General features: G+C 45.2%; 4 protein-coding genes across 4 annotated transcripts; 1 reads left to right on the top strand and 3 right to left on the bottom strand.

The window, feature by feature from the left end:
• Positions 1–3,600: 3,600 nt before the first annotated feature.
• Positions 3,601–4,333, bottom strand: LOC141817950 (ethylene-responsive transcription factor ERF071-like). The gene is made up of 2 exons (XM_074705556.1): positions 4,234–4,333; positions 3,601–4,154 (listed from the first exon to the last, which is right to left on the bottom strand). The coding sequence occupies exons 1-2, from the start codon at positions 4,319–4,321 to the stop codon at positions 3,670–3,672; spliced, it is 573 nt and encodes a 190-aa protein (XP_074561657.1). The 5' UTR covers positions 4,322–4,333; the 3' UTR covers positions 3,601–3,669.
• Positions 4,334–5,060: 727 nt separating this feature from the next.
• Positions 5,061–6,775, bottom strand: LOC141817956 (putative pectinesterase/pectinesterase inhibitor 22). Its single transcript, XM_074705563.1, has 2 exons — positions 5,827–6,775; positions 5,061–5,731 (listed from the first exon to the last, which is right to left on the bottom strand). The coding sequence occupies exons 1-2, from the start codon at positions 6,773–6,775 to the stop codon at positions 5,061–5,063; spliced, it is 1,620 nt and encodes a 539-aa protein (XP_074561664.1).
• Positions 6,776–12,840: 6,065 nt separating this feature from the next.
• LOC141817952 (glucan endo-1,3-beta-glucosidase-like) lies at positions 12,841–13,781 on the top strand. Its single transcript, XM_074705559.1, has 2 exons — positions 12,841–12,929; positions 13,042–13,781. Exons 1-2 carry the CDS (start codon positions 12,869–12,871, stop codon positions 13,779–13,781), a joined length of 801 nt encoding a protein of 266 aa, XP_074561660.1. The 5' UTR covers positions 12,841–12,868.
• A 2,103-nt stretch (positions 13,782–15,884) lies between these two features.
• On the bottom strand, positions 15,885–17,159 carry LOC141817951 (uncharacterized). Its single transcript, XM_074705558.1, has one exon. The coding sequence runs from the start codon at positions 17,157–17,159 to the stop codon at positions 15,885–15,887; it is 1,275 nt and encodes a 424-aa protein (XP_074561659.1).
• Between the last annotated feature and the right edge of the window lie 93 nt (positions 17,160–17,252).

Below are 17,252 nucleotides of genomic sequence, written 5' to 3'. Positions count from 1 at the left end.
TTGCTAGATGATAGTGACGACCAACTAGAACTACTACTCAAAGTTCACCCCACCTAAAATGTTGCTTCTTTCCATTTTAAAAATTCAAGTCTTTTACACAACCTTAATTTGAAACTCTTGCCTATGTGCATTCTCTCCTATGGACTTGAAGTCTCACCTTAGGCCCTGTTTACTTGGGAGGGCGGAAAGTAAATCAGAGGAAAACTTTCCTCAGGATGTATCCATCCATCGTTTACTTTTATAAATTTTTAAGAGAGGAAAGAAATTTTATCCATCAGCGGATCGTTTTCTCCTCAAAATCTATTCCTCCGAAATCGGGCGGAACGCGGACGGACGGACGAACAAAATAAAAAATCTCTCCGATTTCTTCTCCTCTGCCGCTGGCGCACCTCTGTCCCTTGCTCGCCGTTCGTCTCTGCCGTCGGCGCACCTTCACCCGTATCCTCTTCTTCGTCCGCCTTCGCTGCTCGTCGCCTCCGAGCAGCCTCCGCCTCCGCTTCTTTCTCTTCTTGCGCTCGTCGCCTCCGCCTCCGCTTCTTTCTCTCCCTGCGGACTGCTGCTCCTGGCAGCGATGGGAATCCTGAAATGGGGGGCGGCATAGACGTACTTGGTGACGTCGTAGTCGGAGTCCGCCATTCCCACCCCACGGAGCATGCTCTCCTTGCCGTACTTGCAGTTGAGGTACTGATCGGAGGAAGGGTCGAGGTCGAAGGCCTTGTAGCAAGCAGCTACAAGCTCGCCGTAGCGGGCGATCTCGTCCCTCAGCAATGGGTACAGAGGCGACGCCGCCCCCACTTTTTCCCAATCCTCCATCTCCTTCCACACATTCATCATCTGCTGGCCCTGTCGCTTTATCTGAAACCGCCGGCACGCAGTGACGCCGACACGCAGTGACACCGGCACAACAACTGGAAGCCGGCACACAGTGACGCCGGCACAACAACTGGAAGCCAGAAGGCACGATGCCGCCACGAATAGGTCGACGTCTGTCGACCGAGCATCCTCCGTTTACTCTCCCTGCGGCGAGCTACGGCGAGGGATTTCCTTTCTCCTCCCTAGGAATTTATTTTCCCTAGGGATTCCTTTCTTTTCCTCATCCGCACTATCAAGTAAACATAGCATTAGTCTTGACAGAGCAGATGTGGTGGAAAGGTGCTCCTTCTCTTTGATAGGGCCATAGACTGAAGTATTAGGAGCCAACTTGCATGATCAACATCTTCAACAACTTGAATGAGCCTCTCCTCATCTCCTCATCTCTATTCCATTTTGATTATGAAAATGAGCATTTAGGATTGTTGATAGAACTTATTGTTTGTAAAAATTTAGAGAGAGACAGTCTATATGCTAGGAGATGCTGAAGTTTCATATTTTTAATGAAAATTCTCTAAGAATGTGGCAATTTACTTTATGGATTTAGTTTTGGAGCATGATTTGTTTGAGATACCCTTAAAAAATAATAAAAATATATAAGTTAGTTATAGACCCAAAAAAATAGTTTTAATTTTTTTTACCCTAATTAAGTAACATAATTAGGGTAATGGGCACGGGCTAATGACGATTCGCGCAGATGCACCGCCTCAAGGTCGAGTTAGATTTAAAGTATTTAAGTTAATTGTTTATAAAAAAATTAATAATTTATGTGTTTTGGTACTTTTTAATATTTTACTACATATAATCAATAAATAATAGTTCATAAACATTTGTCTAGCTCTCAAAGGAGGGGAAAAAATAAAGAGAAGAAGAATTAATTCAAAACTAAGCAAGTGGTATTGATAAATATTTTGCAAACAATAATAAAATACAGATAGAAGAAATAATTGATGATTTGATAAATGTGGATCCAGAACTTAATCAATCTACAAAGGAGAATGATAATAAAGAAGTAAGTCAACCTCTCATTGTAAATGAATTTGATGACAAAATAATGACAATATTATGAAAGATATTCAATATAAAAATATAAATTTAGATAGTTTATTTCCCTTGAATATTGGTGATATGGGGAATTAGGATAAAATTGGTCAAAATATGAGGGGCTTCATAAAAAGGATCCAATTAAAATTGATGATATCTTGTTTCTAAAGATAATACTGATAGACATTTTGATATCTTGTATTATAAACAATTACTATAAAAATGAAGAAATAATTGATACGAAATTATTAGTTTATTCAATTTCTTTAGTCAAAGTATTCTCCTTTTGTCACAAGTTATTCCAAACTAAAAGTGTCAAGATTAGAAAAGAGTAACTTAGCATTTAGAGGGGAATGAAAAAATTTATATTCAGAACAATAGTATCTTCTTATAAATGATTGAAATAATTACTGAGTTTATCCAATAATACAATAGCACATCCGTTATATTCAAGTACAAGAGATGCATTATATATATCTTGGTCTTAAACTTCAAAATGAATTGATATAGACGTTGACAATTTAAATGAAGAATGTCATTATTGCAAAAGTGAAAAAATAAAATATTATTCAATTATCTTAGATTACTCCAGATGCAAGTCATTAAAAAAAAGTCTCTTATAATACGTTATGTGAATGATTCAACAAATTTTGTAGCTGTAGAATAATATTAGATAACATTTTTAAAGGTAGATAGTATATCAGGGCATAGACTTTTAATTGAACTAAAAAATGTATTAGAAAACCTTAAACTTGATCTGGATCAAATATGAAAGGAAAACAAAATAGTGTATAGATAATATTACTTGAATTAAATCTAGAGTTTTTTATACTCCATAGGGATGATACAACCTTAACTTGACATTATATGATACGATAAATTATTGTCTCAAAACTATGTCATTATTTGGAGTAATATATAATGCCTTTATAAATTATTCTCCTTTTCTACCAAATATGAAAAATTTTCTAAGATCACGTCAAAGGTCTACCACTTAAGCTATTATCACAACACATTGGGAATTAAAGTTATATGGAAAGAGTGAAACTTATAAAAGAGCCAATTAAAAAAAAAAGAGATGCTTTAATTGATTTGATTCGAGTGAATATCTCAAAATAAAGAGAGAAGTTGAGTCCTTAATGACATGAATTTGAGAATTTTAAATTCTTGTTTGGTATAGTGATTTGGTATAAATTGTTATCTCCAAATTGAAAATATGAGCATTGATATTGCTATTAGATAGTTAAAAAAGACTTATTTTGACTCTTGAAGGTTATAAAGAATTTGGATTTATAAAAAAGACTTATAAAAAAGACTTATAAAGACTTAGTTAAATAAGAAAACTAAATAAATGATAAATAAAATGAAAAAATAGAAATTATATTAAAAAATCTATTATGAAAGACATCGGTTGATGAAATAACGACGACGATGAAATAACACAATTGATTAATTAAAGAATATTTTAGAATTAATTATTTTCTTTTTTTAATGGATTAATTTTCTTTATAATTCAATTTGAACAATTTTAAAAGTATAAAAATTTTCAAATTTTTATTTAGTTTGAACACGATCGATGCTGATGATAATTTATTGAAATACTAACGCCAAAATCATAATAATATATCATATGATGTCATTTTTTATACAACGCCAAGGGTATTCGGAATCAAGCCGTCCATCACAGCCGTCCACTCGCGGTCCGCCGGCTACCGTCACACGAACTCGGCGATCGTCACCCGAACTCGGCGACCGTCACACGAACCGGAGATCATCCCTCGACGTCGCTCCGTCGAACACTATGTCCTCCACCACCGTCGCACTCGAGGCGGCCGCCGAATCCTCGTGCTGCAGCCCCAAGAACGTCTCCAGGTTCGAGATCTGCTCCAGCAGCTCCTCCCCCAGCGCCACCGGGGCCTCGCCGGACGAACCGGGGCTCTCCTTCCACGCCGCGGAGGCAGGCTTCCTCTTTCTTGACGGCTCTGGCTCCGCCTCCGCCTCCGCCTCCGCCTCCGCCTCCGAGAAGTTGAGCTTGGCTTTGTTCCCGCGGATCTCGCGGGCCGCCGCGTCGTACGCCCGCGCGGCATCCTCCGCCGTCGCATACGTCCCCAGCCAAACCCTCGCTCCCTTCCTCGGATCCCGTATCTCCGCCGCCCACTTTCCCCACGGCCGCCGCCGTATGCCCCGGTATTTCGTCTTCCGACGCCGTTCCGCCGCCGGTTTCTTCCTCTCGCACTCCGCTGCGCCAAAAATCGCTAGCAAACATTAAGAAATCAAACCCGTACGTCGATTAAAGTAAGAAGATGATGAGAACGTTACCGTGAGAAGGAAGGCTTTCCACGCCGGAGATATTATCGTGGCCATCCATGAAGGCCAAGGAGTCGGAGATGATCGCTCCGCCGCACATCTCTTCTTCAGTTCTTCTTCTACGCCTCCAGCGAAATCAAAAGAACAAATCTCCTCAGGAAGAGCACTTCTGCCACGGTTCCACTTCACCACCACCCACCCACCCTCCCCATTTTAAGGCCTAATTTCTCTATTTAATTAATTGCCAATTTCTCAAACAGTCTGGTTTTCCGAATTTTAAATTCTCCAAATAAAAGCGCACGTGATGCTATTGAGGATAAAAGCGTAGGAAAGGGACGTGACGGTGCATTTGGCCCGCATGATCGAGGGACTGGATCATTCAACGACGGCTGCATGGCGAGACCAGGTGGGTCCTGGAAGACGAAAAGAGTAACCGGCACGTGGGGGCATTGGAGTGGTGTTGGGTACTGGGAGGTGACGGTGCATTGGGTGGTGGTCCGTGGAGGACGCAAGAATCTGTCGGGACGACGCCGGTGATGGCGACATGCAGAAATCTAACACGTGTCGACAGAACTTCAAATGGAGCTTAACAAATGCGAAAAAGAGTCTAACTATTGGAATAAATTTAGAATTCGGCAAAAAAAAGTGTTCTTTTCAATTAACAAGAAAGGAAAATGTTCGACAAAGATCATTTTATTTCTACTATAAGCGAACCATGAAATCCAATACAAATCCATACAACAGAACTGGTGGATCATTCAACAATTATATTAATATCTAGCATAAATAATGTATCTAATTAATTAAGTGAAAATTTCAGTTAGCACGTAAACAGGTAGCTATTTATACAGATCGGCGGTGAATTGGACCCCCGTACGCGGCAGCCAAGTGAGGCCGTCGATGAACCGCCGGACAGTGAAGAAGCCTGCCACCGCCGCGTCGTGGATGACGTGGTAGCCGGGCCACCCCACGCGGCCGCTCAGCCTGGCGCCCGGCCCGTAGTTCCCATACTCACCGTACCATAGCGTGCTCAGTCCGAAATCTCCGGCCCACTCAAGCCAGCCGGCGGCCTGCACTTGCGCGCCCAGGTACGACTGCATGACCAAGGTCCGCGAGAAGGCCTTCCAGGGCCTGCCCAAGTAGGTCGGGTAGTTGGCATGGACGAAGCAGCCATGGAGGGAGAAGCCGGTGTTCTGGTTGGGATCCTTCCTGCCCTGCGCGGTGATGGTGGGCTTCTGCTCCGGAAGCGGGCGACGGGTGTGGATGTGGCAGCGCTGGAGCACCGCGAGCCCGTTGCCGAAGATGAAGTCGATTGTGCCAAAAATGTGGCAGTCGCGGTAGAACTGGCGGAGCGAGTGGGCGTACAGCGTGTCCTGGTGGCCCTCGATGCTGCACCGGAAGAAAGCGGAGCGGTCGGAGTCGACGCGCAGCGCCACCGCCTGGTGGTTCTCCGGCCCGGCAGTGTTCCGAAACGTGATGTCCCGGGCGATGAAGCCCGGCCCAGATACCGCTGCAGGAAATTGCATTGAGTTTTCTGTATTCTTAAGAGAGCTTTAATTTTCCAAATAAAGAAGGAAGGAATAAGTTCTATTTCCATGTACAAACCAAAGGTAGCAGTTCTGAAGGTAGTCCACCCCTGCATGAAGTTTCTATTTCCGGTGATCACCGTCGCTCCGATACCGTCTCCGACCATCATTATATTTCTCTTCTTCTTCTTCACCTCCACGTTTTCTACGTACACCCCCTTCTTCACATAGATGACGTGCCTTCTCGCGCTGTAGCTCGGAGCAGCGTTGACCGCCTCGCTGACCGATCGGTAACGCCCGCTGCCGTCCGACGCCACCACTGCGTCGACGCGAAGTGACTTCAAGCTTGCACGCATCAGATCCTCTGACTCCGCCGCCACCCACGACGGCGGCGGAAACGGTGCGGGGACCCTCTTGGTGTTGTTTCTCGGGGGAGAGGCGTGCGGGATGATGCTCCGCATCCGCTTGTACATGGCGAGCAAATTGGCGACGAGCTGCGTCAGCTCCGCGATCCGGCGCTCGATGCGGCGACGGGCGCGACCGTCAGTGCCGTCGAAGCCGTCGAGGCAGGTGTCCTGGTTGCCGAGCGCCGCGCTGAGCCAGGCGCGGAGGTTGGCCTCGCTGCTGGCGGCACGGCTGGTGAAGACGAGCCGGCCAATCTCGGCCAGCGACCAGTCGAGCTCGTCGGCGGTGAAGCCGAGCAGCTCGGAACAGTCGCGGAGCGCTGTCTCCTCGCGGAGGCTGGCGGAAGCGTCGGCGAGGTCGGAGGCGGTGCCGGCGGCACGCACGGCCTCATCGATGGCGCCGCGGACGGCGCTTTGGAGGATGGAGATAGGGCGGGAGAGGCGGCCGGTGGGGGAGCCTCGGATGCGCAGCAAGCAGGCTTCGTGCGCGGTGGTGTTAAAGCAGGCCTGGTGGAGAAGCGATTCCTCGAAGGCATTGGCTTCATTGTCTTGAGCGGAAATGGAAGATGGAAGAAAACAGAGGAGGAGGAAGAAGAAGAAGAAGAGGGAGGCGGGTGACGGCATGGTGTTGGATTGGTGAATTGAAGCGGAAAGCAGGAAGGAAAGAATGGTGATGCATAAATGTTTATAGAAAAGGCGGGATAGTTTGCATTGGAAGAAAGGTTTCTTTTTTGTTCGATTTGTGCTTTAGAAAGTATGAAATGGAGGTGTACATTCAAAGTGAACAAGTGTTCTTTTTTCTTTTTTTTTTTTTTTTGCTTCTGTTTGTTAGCTTGCAGATTCTCATGCTTATGTTTCTTCAGCCTTTAGCTCAATCTTCATTTAATTCGAGATAAGTTCATTCATTGACTACCACCCAAGTAAATATTTTTGATCAAGTACATATCTAGTTAGACCTCTACCTTAAAAAAATAAAAATATAAAATTACAATCTCACATAATTTCTCAAGACTATTTTTGTTTCATATGTAAGACACTTAACCTTTGAGTTTTCAACTACTAAGAGGCGCCTATGAGTTTAGGTCTATTTACTTAGAAGTCTCACCTTTAAATTTTCATCAATATCATTTGTCGTGTTTTTAGTCAACCTTGACTTTCAAATAATTTGTCAATACATGTTAGACTTCTCTATCTATCAAGACCTCTTGAACTTTTATCAATATTTGTTAGGCTTCTCTATCGGCTAAGACTTGTACTTTTTTAACACCCATTGAACTTCTCCAATTAACAAACTATGCTCAATCTTAATTTACTTACACTTCACAAACTCAGCCTATTCAGTTATCTCTGCACCTATAATTATTTGTCAAATTTCTACACTTACTCACCTAACAAACATATCAAAATAACTAGATAAACTTAACATAAACTTTTTGACAACCACATTAAAATAACCTGGTTAGACTCAATCACTTAGGACTTAATTGCTCTAATAATTGTTTAAATATTTGGAAACTTTTTAGGTTAGGATAGTAATATAGAAAATGTTCCTTTATTTGGAAATACGATGCCTCTTTGATGATTTGAAAGAAAAAAAGACACCTTTTTAATTTTTATCTAAAAGAGAAAGAAAAAGAAAATATCACTAATGATCTCAATTTGTCGGAATAACTTTCTATTAATTGAATTGATGAAATAATACAGGTTATAGCCATATATATAGGCAATATTTCTTAGACCGGGTCACATAGACCGGGTAACATAATACCGAGTCATATAGACCGGTTTACATAATAATATTAATATATATTATATTAATATTCTAACACCCCCCCTCAAACTCAAGGTGGTAGAGTAGAGATCAGCTTGAGTTTGCTCAATAACACATAGAAGCGACCCGGCAAGAGAGACTTGGTGAAGATATCTGCAATTTGATGTTCAGTAGACACGGACCGCAACTGCACAGTACCAGCACTAACATGCTGCCGTACAAAATGACAATCGATCTCAATGTGCTTAGTGCGCTCATGAAACACATCATTTCGAGAAATCTGAATGGCACTCTGACTATCACAATGAAGATCGGTAGCAGGCGGTTGAGGAATGCCAAGATCAGAAAGAAGTCGTCGAATCCAAAGAAGCTCAGAAGTAGAATCAGCAAGCGCACGATACTCTGACTCAGCGCTGGAACGAGAAACAACAGTCTGTTTCTTGCTTCGCCAAGAAATAAGAGAATCACCCAAGAAGAAACAATAACCAGTGATGGAGCGTCGGTCAGTGGGATCGCCTGCCCAATCAGCATCAGAGTAACCAGTGAGTACCAATGATGAATCAGCAGAGAAGTGAAGACCATGTAGGAGAGTGCCCTTAACATAGCGGAGAATACGTAATACAGCAGAGTGATGAGCTGTACAGGGACTAGTCATGAACTGACTAACGATGTGAACTGCATGAGCTATATCAGGACGAGTGACTGTCAGATATATCAGGGAGCCCACTAACTGACGATAGAGCGTGGGGTCCTTAAGAGGGGCGCCATCGAGAGGAGTGAAACGACAGTCTGCCTCAAGTGGAGTCGAGGCAGTCTTGCTGTCAGTCAGGCCAGCACGGGAGATGAGGTCAGAAGCATACTTTGCCTGGGACAAATAGATACCATCTGCCGTGTCGGAAATCTCAAGACCTAGAAAGTAACGCAGCTTACCAAGACTCTTCATATCAAAATGCTGATGAAGATAGGTCTGCAAATCAGATATTCCAGAGGCATCGTCTCCAGTGATCACCATATCATCAACATATAATAATAGAATAATAATCCCGGATGAGGAGCGACGAATGAATAAAGCAGAGTCATAGGGAGAGGCGGTAAACCCATACTGAATAAGTGCTGAGCTGAACTTGGCGAACCAAGCTCGTGGTGCCTGCTTCAGACCATAAAGAGCACGACGTAACTTACATACCTTCCCCGAAATGTCTGAACCTGGCGGCGGACTCATATAAACCTCCTCAGAAAGATCTCCATGAAGAAAAGCATTCTTCACATCCAACTGGTGAAGAGACCATCGACGAGCAGCAGCAATAGCCAAAAGACAACGTAGAGAAGTCAAACGGGCAACAGGAGCAAATGTCTCTTCATAGTCAATGCCGTACTCCTGTAAGAAACCTCTGGCCACGAGACGAGCTTTGTAGCGCTCAACAGATCCATCAGAATTTGTTTTGATCTTGTAAACCCATTTGCAGTTAATAGGTTTCTTGCCAGGTGGTAGATCAACGATATCCCAAGTCCCAGTCTTCTCAAGAGCCTGCAGTTCCTCAGACATAGCCTCACGCCACATTGGATCACAGTTTGCCTCACGAAAAGTCCTAGGCTCATGGTTAGATAGAATGGCAGAGAAACAATGGTAATCAAGGAGATGAGAAGGAGGACGACTTACACGGGTTGAACGTCGACCAGTGGCAGCAGGGACTTGAGATGCTTGTTCAGGAGACGCAGATGAGTCAGCTTGAGGTGACGGGGAAGCATCGACAGTGTCAACAGGAATCTGTGTGAGCTCGGGACCTGCAGAAGAAGGAGATGGATCCAAAACAAAGAAAGGGGAATCAGTTGTTGACGGGGAAGCATCGGCAGTGTCAACATGAATCTGTGTGAGCTCGGGATCTGCAGAAGAAGGAGATGGATCCAAAACAAAGAAGGGAGAATCAGTATGAAAAGGAATGCTAAACTTGGACTCAGAAGAGAACATCTTATGTTCCCAAAAGGTGACATGACGAGAAATACGAATTCGATTTGACACAGGATCCCAACAACGATAGCCTTTATGTTCTACCCCATATCCCAACAAACAACACAGACGATTCTGAGGCTCCAATTTGTTTCGTTCATGTGGGGGAAGGTGGACGAAACTGACACAGCCAAATGGACGAAGAATGGAGTAATCTGGTGGCTGACCAAAGAGTTTCTCGTAAGGAATGGCATCCTGAAGTACAGAAGAAGGCATCCGGTTGATTGTATAGACAGCAGTAAGGGCAGCTTCTCCCCAAAACCGATCAGGACACGAAGCAGAAAGGAGCATGGCACGAACAGTATCTAGAATGTGCCTATGTTTACGTTCAGCCCTACCATTTTGTTGTGAAGTGTAAGGACATGAACGTTGAACAACAGTGCCCTGGGCAGAAAGAAAATTGAGAAAGGTAGAATCATTATATTCCAAAGCATTGTCAGTGCGGAGTGTTTTAATAGGACATGAGAATTGTGTTTGAATCATTTTTGCAAAAGTGGAGTAAGTTGAGGCAAGTTCAGAACGATTTTTCAAGAAATAAATCCAAGTGAATCGAGAATAATCATCAACAAAGATTACAAAATATCGATAACCTTTAAACGTTCCAATGGGAGAGGGCCCCCAAATATCTGAGTGAACTAGGGAAAAAGGTTTATCAGCAATAGAATGATTATTTGAGAAAGAGAGTGCTGGTTGTTTGCCAAGCTTGCAATGCACACAATCAAAAGATTCAAATTTAATAGAACCAAAAAAACCTTTAGCAGCAAGAGATCGGAGGTTATGTGATGAAGCATGCCCAAGTCTGAGATGCCACTGATAGATGGAAGAAGGAGAAACGACAGCAGAGATAGAAGGAAAGGGTTGAAGGGAACAAAGCTCAAACAGGCGACCCTTCTTGCGCCCCGTCCCAAGAATCTGGCCCGTCTGCGAATCCTGAACCTGTACACCAGAAGACGTGAAAATAACAGTAAGTCCCTGCTCAACCAACTGACCAATAGAAACAAGGTTTAATGTTAAATGGGGAATGTAGTAGACATCTTGGAGAGATGGTGAAGTGGCATGACCAGTATGTGTGATTTGCATGGGGGCACCATTTGCAGTGTGAATGGGAGGCGAGGTGGCGAGAGGTTTTATAGAATGTAGCAGATTAATGTTAGAGGTCATATGGTTGCAACAAGCAGAATCTAAGAACCATTGTCGGTTACCTGATGTGGTGGCTAATGAAGGATTGGTAGATAAAACCTGAGTGAGCAGTTTATGGATATCCATAAGGGTGGGAGTAGTGGACTGAGGCGGCTGCAAAACATTTGTGACGGCGGCCATGGAGGAGGAAGAGCCAGCTGTAGAGGATGTGCGACTCAGTTTTGGGCAGTTCTGACGGACATGACCCTTTTTGTGGCAATAACGACACTCAATGTTGGGACAATGAGTGTAAGCATGATCAGCATTCGGACAACGACGACATCTAGCAGACTTGTCCGATCGAACATCCTTGCAAGCATTAACACGATCCATATTGAGAGACCTTCGTCCTTCTTTAAGCCTCCGCCAAAACTGTCAAAGCCGCTAGAACGAGCAGATCCAGAACTTCAGAATTTCTCAGATAGTTTGTCTGATGCCAACATCATTTGATTGGGAGTAGAGAGAAAGGACGGATGGCTAGGGCTTAGCCCTTTTTCTTCTCCGGCCCTGTTTGAGAATAATCCTCAGAACACGATTTTCGTAAAGTTCAGACGCACTGTCGGAGGAGGATAGTCGACTTTGCCACAAAGTATTTGGGGCTTGATTACGTAAACAGGAAAGAGTAAGAAGGTACCGGCTTTCCTCTTGCCACAAAGGTGGAGAAATCAAGGAAGTGATGTAAACAGGAAAGAGAAGAAGGCTAAGAAATAGTGGCACACCTCTTCTTCTCTCTTATTCTTCGGCGGCGTTTTTCACCCCACGCGAAAAGGAGGACAAAGACCCTCTCCTATGGCCAGGCGGCGCCCCACGTGAGCAGAGAAGAAGATGCTGCAGCACCGTGGAGCAGCGAGAAGAAGACCAGGCCAGGCGGCGCCCTACGTGAGTCAGAGGGGCGGCTGCGATCCGGCGTCGAGCTCTGGTCGGCGTCGGCGGCTGAGAGCAGCAGGGGCGGCTCGTCGGGCTTCCCTGGCGGCAGAGCACTACGGGCTTCCCTGGCGGCAGAGCACTACGGATCTGCTGGCGAGAGCAGGGCGTCTGGATGCGGCGCTAGATCCAGATCGCGGCGCAGCGTGGTGGCGGCGGGAAAAGAGATTTAGGGTTTTCCTAGATCCTTAGTCGCGATCTCGGAAAAACGGCTCTGATACCATGTCGGAAATAACTTTCTATTAATTGAATTAATGAAATAATACAGGATATAGCCATATATATATATGCAATATTTCTTAGACCGGGTCACATAGATCGGGTAACATAATATCGAGTCATATAGACCGGTTTACATAATAATATTAATATATATTATATTAATATTCTAACAAAAAAAATATATGAACCACTTCAATGATTTGACCAACGCACTATATCCCATATAGGAAAGTAAGTGCCCATTCTATACGAAATACAGAGGACTTGAGACCTACGCCAAGGAGCATGCCGTGTTCAGCGGAGCATCACAGGCGCATGCCAACAGATAACATGTTAATCGTCAACTTAAACCACCATGTATATTGTAGGTCGAATCTACATATATGTGATTCTACGACACTACAGATCTCTATCAATTAAAGAGGTTGACCTTGCACACAAGTCTAATTAATTTCCACGCCTAATTAAATTCGATTTTGAGTAGAATAGATTAGACCACAAAGTCACCCCAATTTCCACGCCCCAGCCTCTATATATATCGTTGCACTTCGACACATTTCAGCACCACACCCCTCACACGTTATTTATACAGCAATTCGGCCTCTCGATCATCATGGCTGAATTGTGTTTGTACTCCATTGCGCTAATATTCTTTCTTGTCACTGTGCCAAACAGTACGATCGATCTATCTTTCGCTTTCTCTCTCTCGTAGTTTATATATAAGTAAACGATGTTTGATTAAAGAATAGGATTAACATGAGAATTCTGGTGGGATGTGGTTTGCAGGTGTTCATGGCATCGGCGTCTGCTACGGTCGGCACGGCAATAATCTCCCTTTGCCCTCTGAGGTCGTCGCCCTCTACCGCTCCAACGGCATCACTAATATGCGCATCTACTCGCCCGACCAAGACGTCCTCCAAGCGCTCTCCGGCTCCAACATCCAGCTCATCGTCGGCCTCCCTAACGAAAACCTCCAGTCCATCGCCTCCGATCAGTCCGCTGCCAACGACTGGGTCCAGAACAAGATCGTCGCCTTCTCCGGCGTCGCCTTCCGCTACATTGCCGTCGGCAACGAGGTCATCCCCGAGAACCCCAACTTGGCTCAGTACGTCCTCCCGGCCATGCAAAATATCCAAAACGCCATCAACGCCGCCGGGCTCCAGAGCCAAATCAAGGTCTCCACCGCCGTCTCCGGGAACGCTCTCGGCCAGTCGTACCCTCCATCGGCGGGTGCGTTCGCGTCGGACTCAATGGGTTCGATAGTGCAGTTCTTGGCCTCAAACCAGGCTCCGTTACTCTTCAACGTGTACCCGTACTTCAGCTACGCTGGCGACAGTGCTGAGATCCCACTCGACTACGCCTTGTTTACGTCCGATGGTGCGGTGGTGCATGACGGCCCGTTCGACTACCAAAACCTCTTCGACGCGATGGTGGACGCCGCCTACGTGGCGCTGGAGAAGGTCGGGGGTGTTGGCTCAGAATCTACAAAATCACACCGGCAGAAAGCAAAGAGAGAAAAACAATGAAAAATAAAAGGCACCGAGAAATAAAATGCAACGGGGAAGAGGAAAAGTTTATTGCCGAATTATTTCTACGTTACTTCTGTGTTGTATTTATACACAAAAGTTGATAAGCTATGACATCATTGAACCAATAAAACTACACCACCTAAGCTTGTTAACGTCACTTAAAGCAATAGAATAGGAATACTAAGTCAAGAAATTATCCAGAAAGAAACGTTGTAACTAAAGTCTATCAGGATTAATTGATAACATTACTCCCCCTAATCCTGATATGGCTGTAAATCATGAACGCCGAGTAGTTGTCGCATGGCAGCTAACTTCACTCCCGGCAGTGCATTCGTATCCATCAGCAGAAATTGTCAGCCATTCTCAATTAACTTGGGGACTTTATTTTCCCTGGAGCTTAGAAGCCCTCGCTGGAAAACCTTTATTATGGAAGAACTGAACCTTGTCAATTTTTCTGTTTGAGAAGAATTTATAAACTGCAACAAGAAGCGCTCCCATTGTTCTGAGGCATATGTCTCAAGATCCTCTAAGATTGGTAATCTTACGGTTGTACTCAATGGTATTGGTTCTCTAGGTACAGTCCCACCATTCACAAGGTGCTTTTGAATATTGATCTGGAACTTTGGGTTTATCTTATAGCTTGTCTCCTTCTTTCTGTCATTAACTTCAAGGAAAACCCTCAGTTGAGGCAACCTATCACTGACCACTTTGTGTTTGGAAAACCCATCAGGAAGCAACCACTCTTCCACTGACTTTGCTGTTATTGCAATATCAATGTACAGCATTTGCAAAATGTACCTCTTAGCCATAGGGGGCAGTGATCTGAGAACGGCTTCGCAGATGAAAACACTGTCGTAGAGCTTGTCCAGCTTCACAGCCGGCAAAGCCGCCACCATATCCATGAAGTTCTTGGCGACGATCCGCACCTGCGGCATCTTCTCCTTCCGTGGGATCACAAATCGAGGAGCAGGGCGGCGTGCTCCTTCCTTCATTGCTTCGTACCAGCAAGCCTCGGTTGCAGCCTCTTGGTAACATGTCGGCTCTTCAGACATCACCATCATCACCTCTTCATTAATACCAACAATTTCCTCAGTGTTGGCGTAGATATCAGCAAGTGACCTATAACGGACTGGCCCTTCATAAGATTTAGGTGAGGTAGTTGCATGAGTGTTCGATGATGATGTAGATGGACTTGATGCTCCTGTCGATGATGGTGTAGATGGACTTGATGATGGTGTAGATGAACTTGACGCTCTCGTCACGGTTGCTGTCGGTGGTGTGGCATCTTCCGCCCCTGCCTCAATGTCTGCTGCAACAATCACCTCGTCGGTATTGAACGCATCCACCACCATAAATTCTGGTAGGTCTTCTTTATTCTCAGCACCTGCGTTCCATATCCATTCACTATTTTCTTGAAATATGACATCTCTACTTACTTGTAGTTTGCCACGCCTTGGATCAAATAGACGATGAGCTTTGCAGCCTTCCTCGACACCCAAGTATACCATGGGTGAACTTCTGTCGTCAAGTTTCTTAAGGTGAGGGGTTGTGTTTTTCACATATGCAACACAACCGAACACCCTCAAATGAGCAAGATGTGGCTTCCTCCCCATCCAAGCTTCAAATGGGGTACGCTCTCCTAGCGCCTTAGTTGGGAGACGGTTTAGTAGATAGACAGCATGCCTAACCGCCTCTCCCCAGAACCTTGCCGGCATATGTGTACCCTTGAGAAGAGATCTTGCCATGGTCATAACGGTGCGATTACGGCGCTCCACAACACCATTCTGTTGGGGTGTGTAGGGAGCCGTGAGGTGCCGCTCGATTCCTTCATTTTCACAGAACTGAGTGAACTCCGTGGATAGAAACTCGCCGCCCCGGTCTGTTCGGAGTGTTCTGATCTTGTATTTAGTCTTGTTCTCCGTCAAGACTTTGAACTTCTTGAAAGCTTCGAATGCGTCATTCTTTGCTGCTAGTACAAACACCCACATCCACCTTGTAAAATCATCAACAATTAAAAGAAAATACTTATTACCGGCGAGTGTACATGGTGAGATTGGCCCGCAAATATCAGCATGGAGAAGTTCCAACGGCTTCTCTGCTCTAAAGTTTGCTTGGTATGGGAATGGTGACCTTGCATGCTTGGCCATCACACACACCTCGCAAAAATTGTTTGGCTGGGGCAATAGTGGCACACCAACTGCCAATTTCTTCTCCCAAAAGCTTCAAGTCCTGGAAATCGACATGTCCGAACCTTGCATGCCATAACCAGGTTGGGTCTTCTAGGCTTGCTATGAGACAGACTTGCTTGAATGTCTTCAAGGTTATCTTGTACAAGCGATTTTGTGTTCGCTTTACCCGCATCAAGAGCTTCCCGCTCCTATCAATCACCTTCATGGTATCTCCTTCCATGTGCACCTCGTTCCCAGTTTCTGTCAATTGACCAAGACTCATAATATTACTACAAAGTTTCGGAATGTAGTATACCTCGTGGAGAGCCTTCTGATCGCCATTCTTGCATTCGAACACGACCGTTCCCTTGCCCATTATCTCAATGGTTGATCCATCGCCAAATCTCACCCTCCCGGTGATGGTTTCATCTAATTCTTGAAACTTCTCGCGATGGCCGGTCATGTGGTTGCTGGCACCGTTGTCAAGGTACCAGACATCTTTATCTTCTCCTTTTTTTTCGCTACGATACATATCCGGTAGAAACCTTTCTTCGCTGAGTAGAATGGTATCTTGCCGCTCATGCTTTGTGTGAGACTCCTCGTGGGACACGGTCATCATCAGTGCTGGCTCTTCATCGGTGGCACAAGTGAGGTGAGCCTCATCACGACGCTTGTTGTAGCATTCAGACGCATAATGCCCCATTTTCTCACAATTGAAGCATTTTATATGTCTCTTGTCACGAGCGCCACTGTTGTTGCCGCTAGTGCCTCCTGCACTGTCTTGGCGCTGCGTACTACGACCACGTCCGCGCTCTCGCCAACGCCCACGCCAATTGCCACGACTGGGATTGTTGGATCCACACCCCTTGCCTCCTGATGAAGTGTCCACGTTGCTCCCCTTCTGTCGCATTTGCCATTCGGCATGAGTAAGTAGGAGCTCACCTTCAATGTTGTTGGTGTTGCCATGTAATCGTAGTGTTCGTTCCTCGTACGCCTTCAGTCGCCCTATAGCCTCCTCAAACGGCATAGTCTCAAGGTCGTGGAACTGCTCAATACCGGCAACAATAGGGAAGAATTTATCAGGGACAGAATCGAGCAACTTCTTTACCAGAGAGGAATCTTCAAGCGTGGCACCAAGGGTGGAGAACTTGCTGCTCAAGGCACTGAGTTTTCCTGCAAACTCATCAATCGTCTCGGTCTCCTTCATCCGGAGGGCGTCAAACTCGCTTTTCAATGTTTGTACGCGTGCCTTCTTCACCCGATCACTACCAAGATACTTCGTCTTGAGGCTATCCCAGAC

Source organism: Curcuma longa, unplaced genomic scaffold (assembly GCF_044706935.1).
Source record: "Curcuma longa cultivar G26 ecotype Majalengka, Jawa Barat unplaced genomic scaffold, ITB_CL_G26_1.1 contig_22671, whole genome shotgun sequence".
NCBI classification, from domain to species: Eukaryota; Viridiplantae; Streptophyta; class Magnoliopsida; order Zingiberales; family Zingiberaceae; genus Curcuma; species Curcuma longa.
This window is presented reverse-complemented; position numbering and strand designations above follow the sequence as displayed.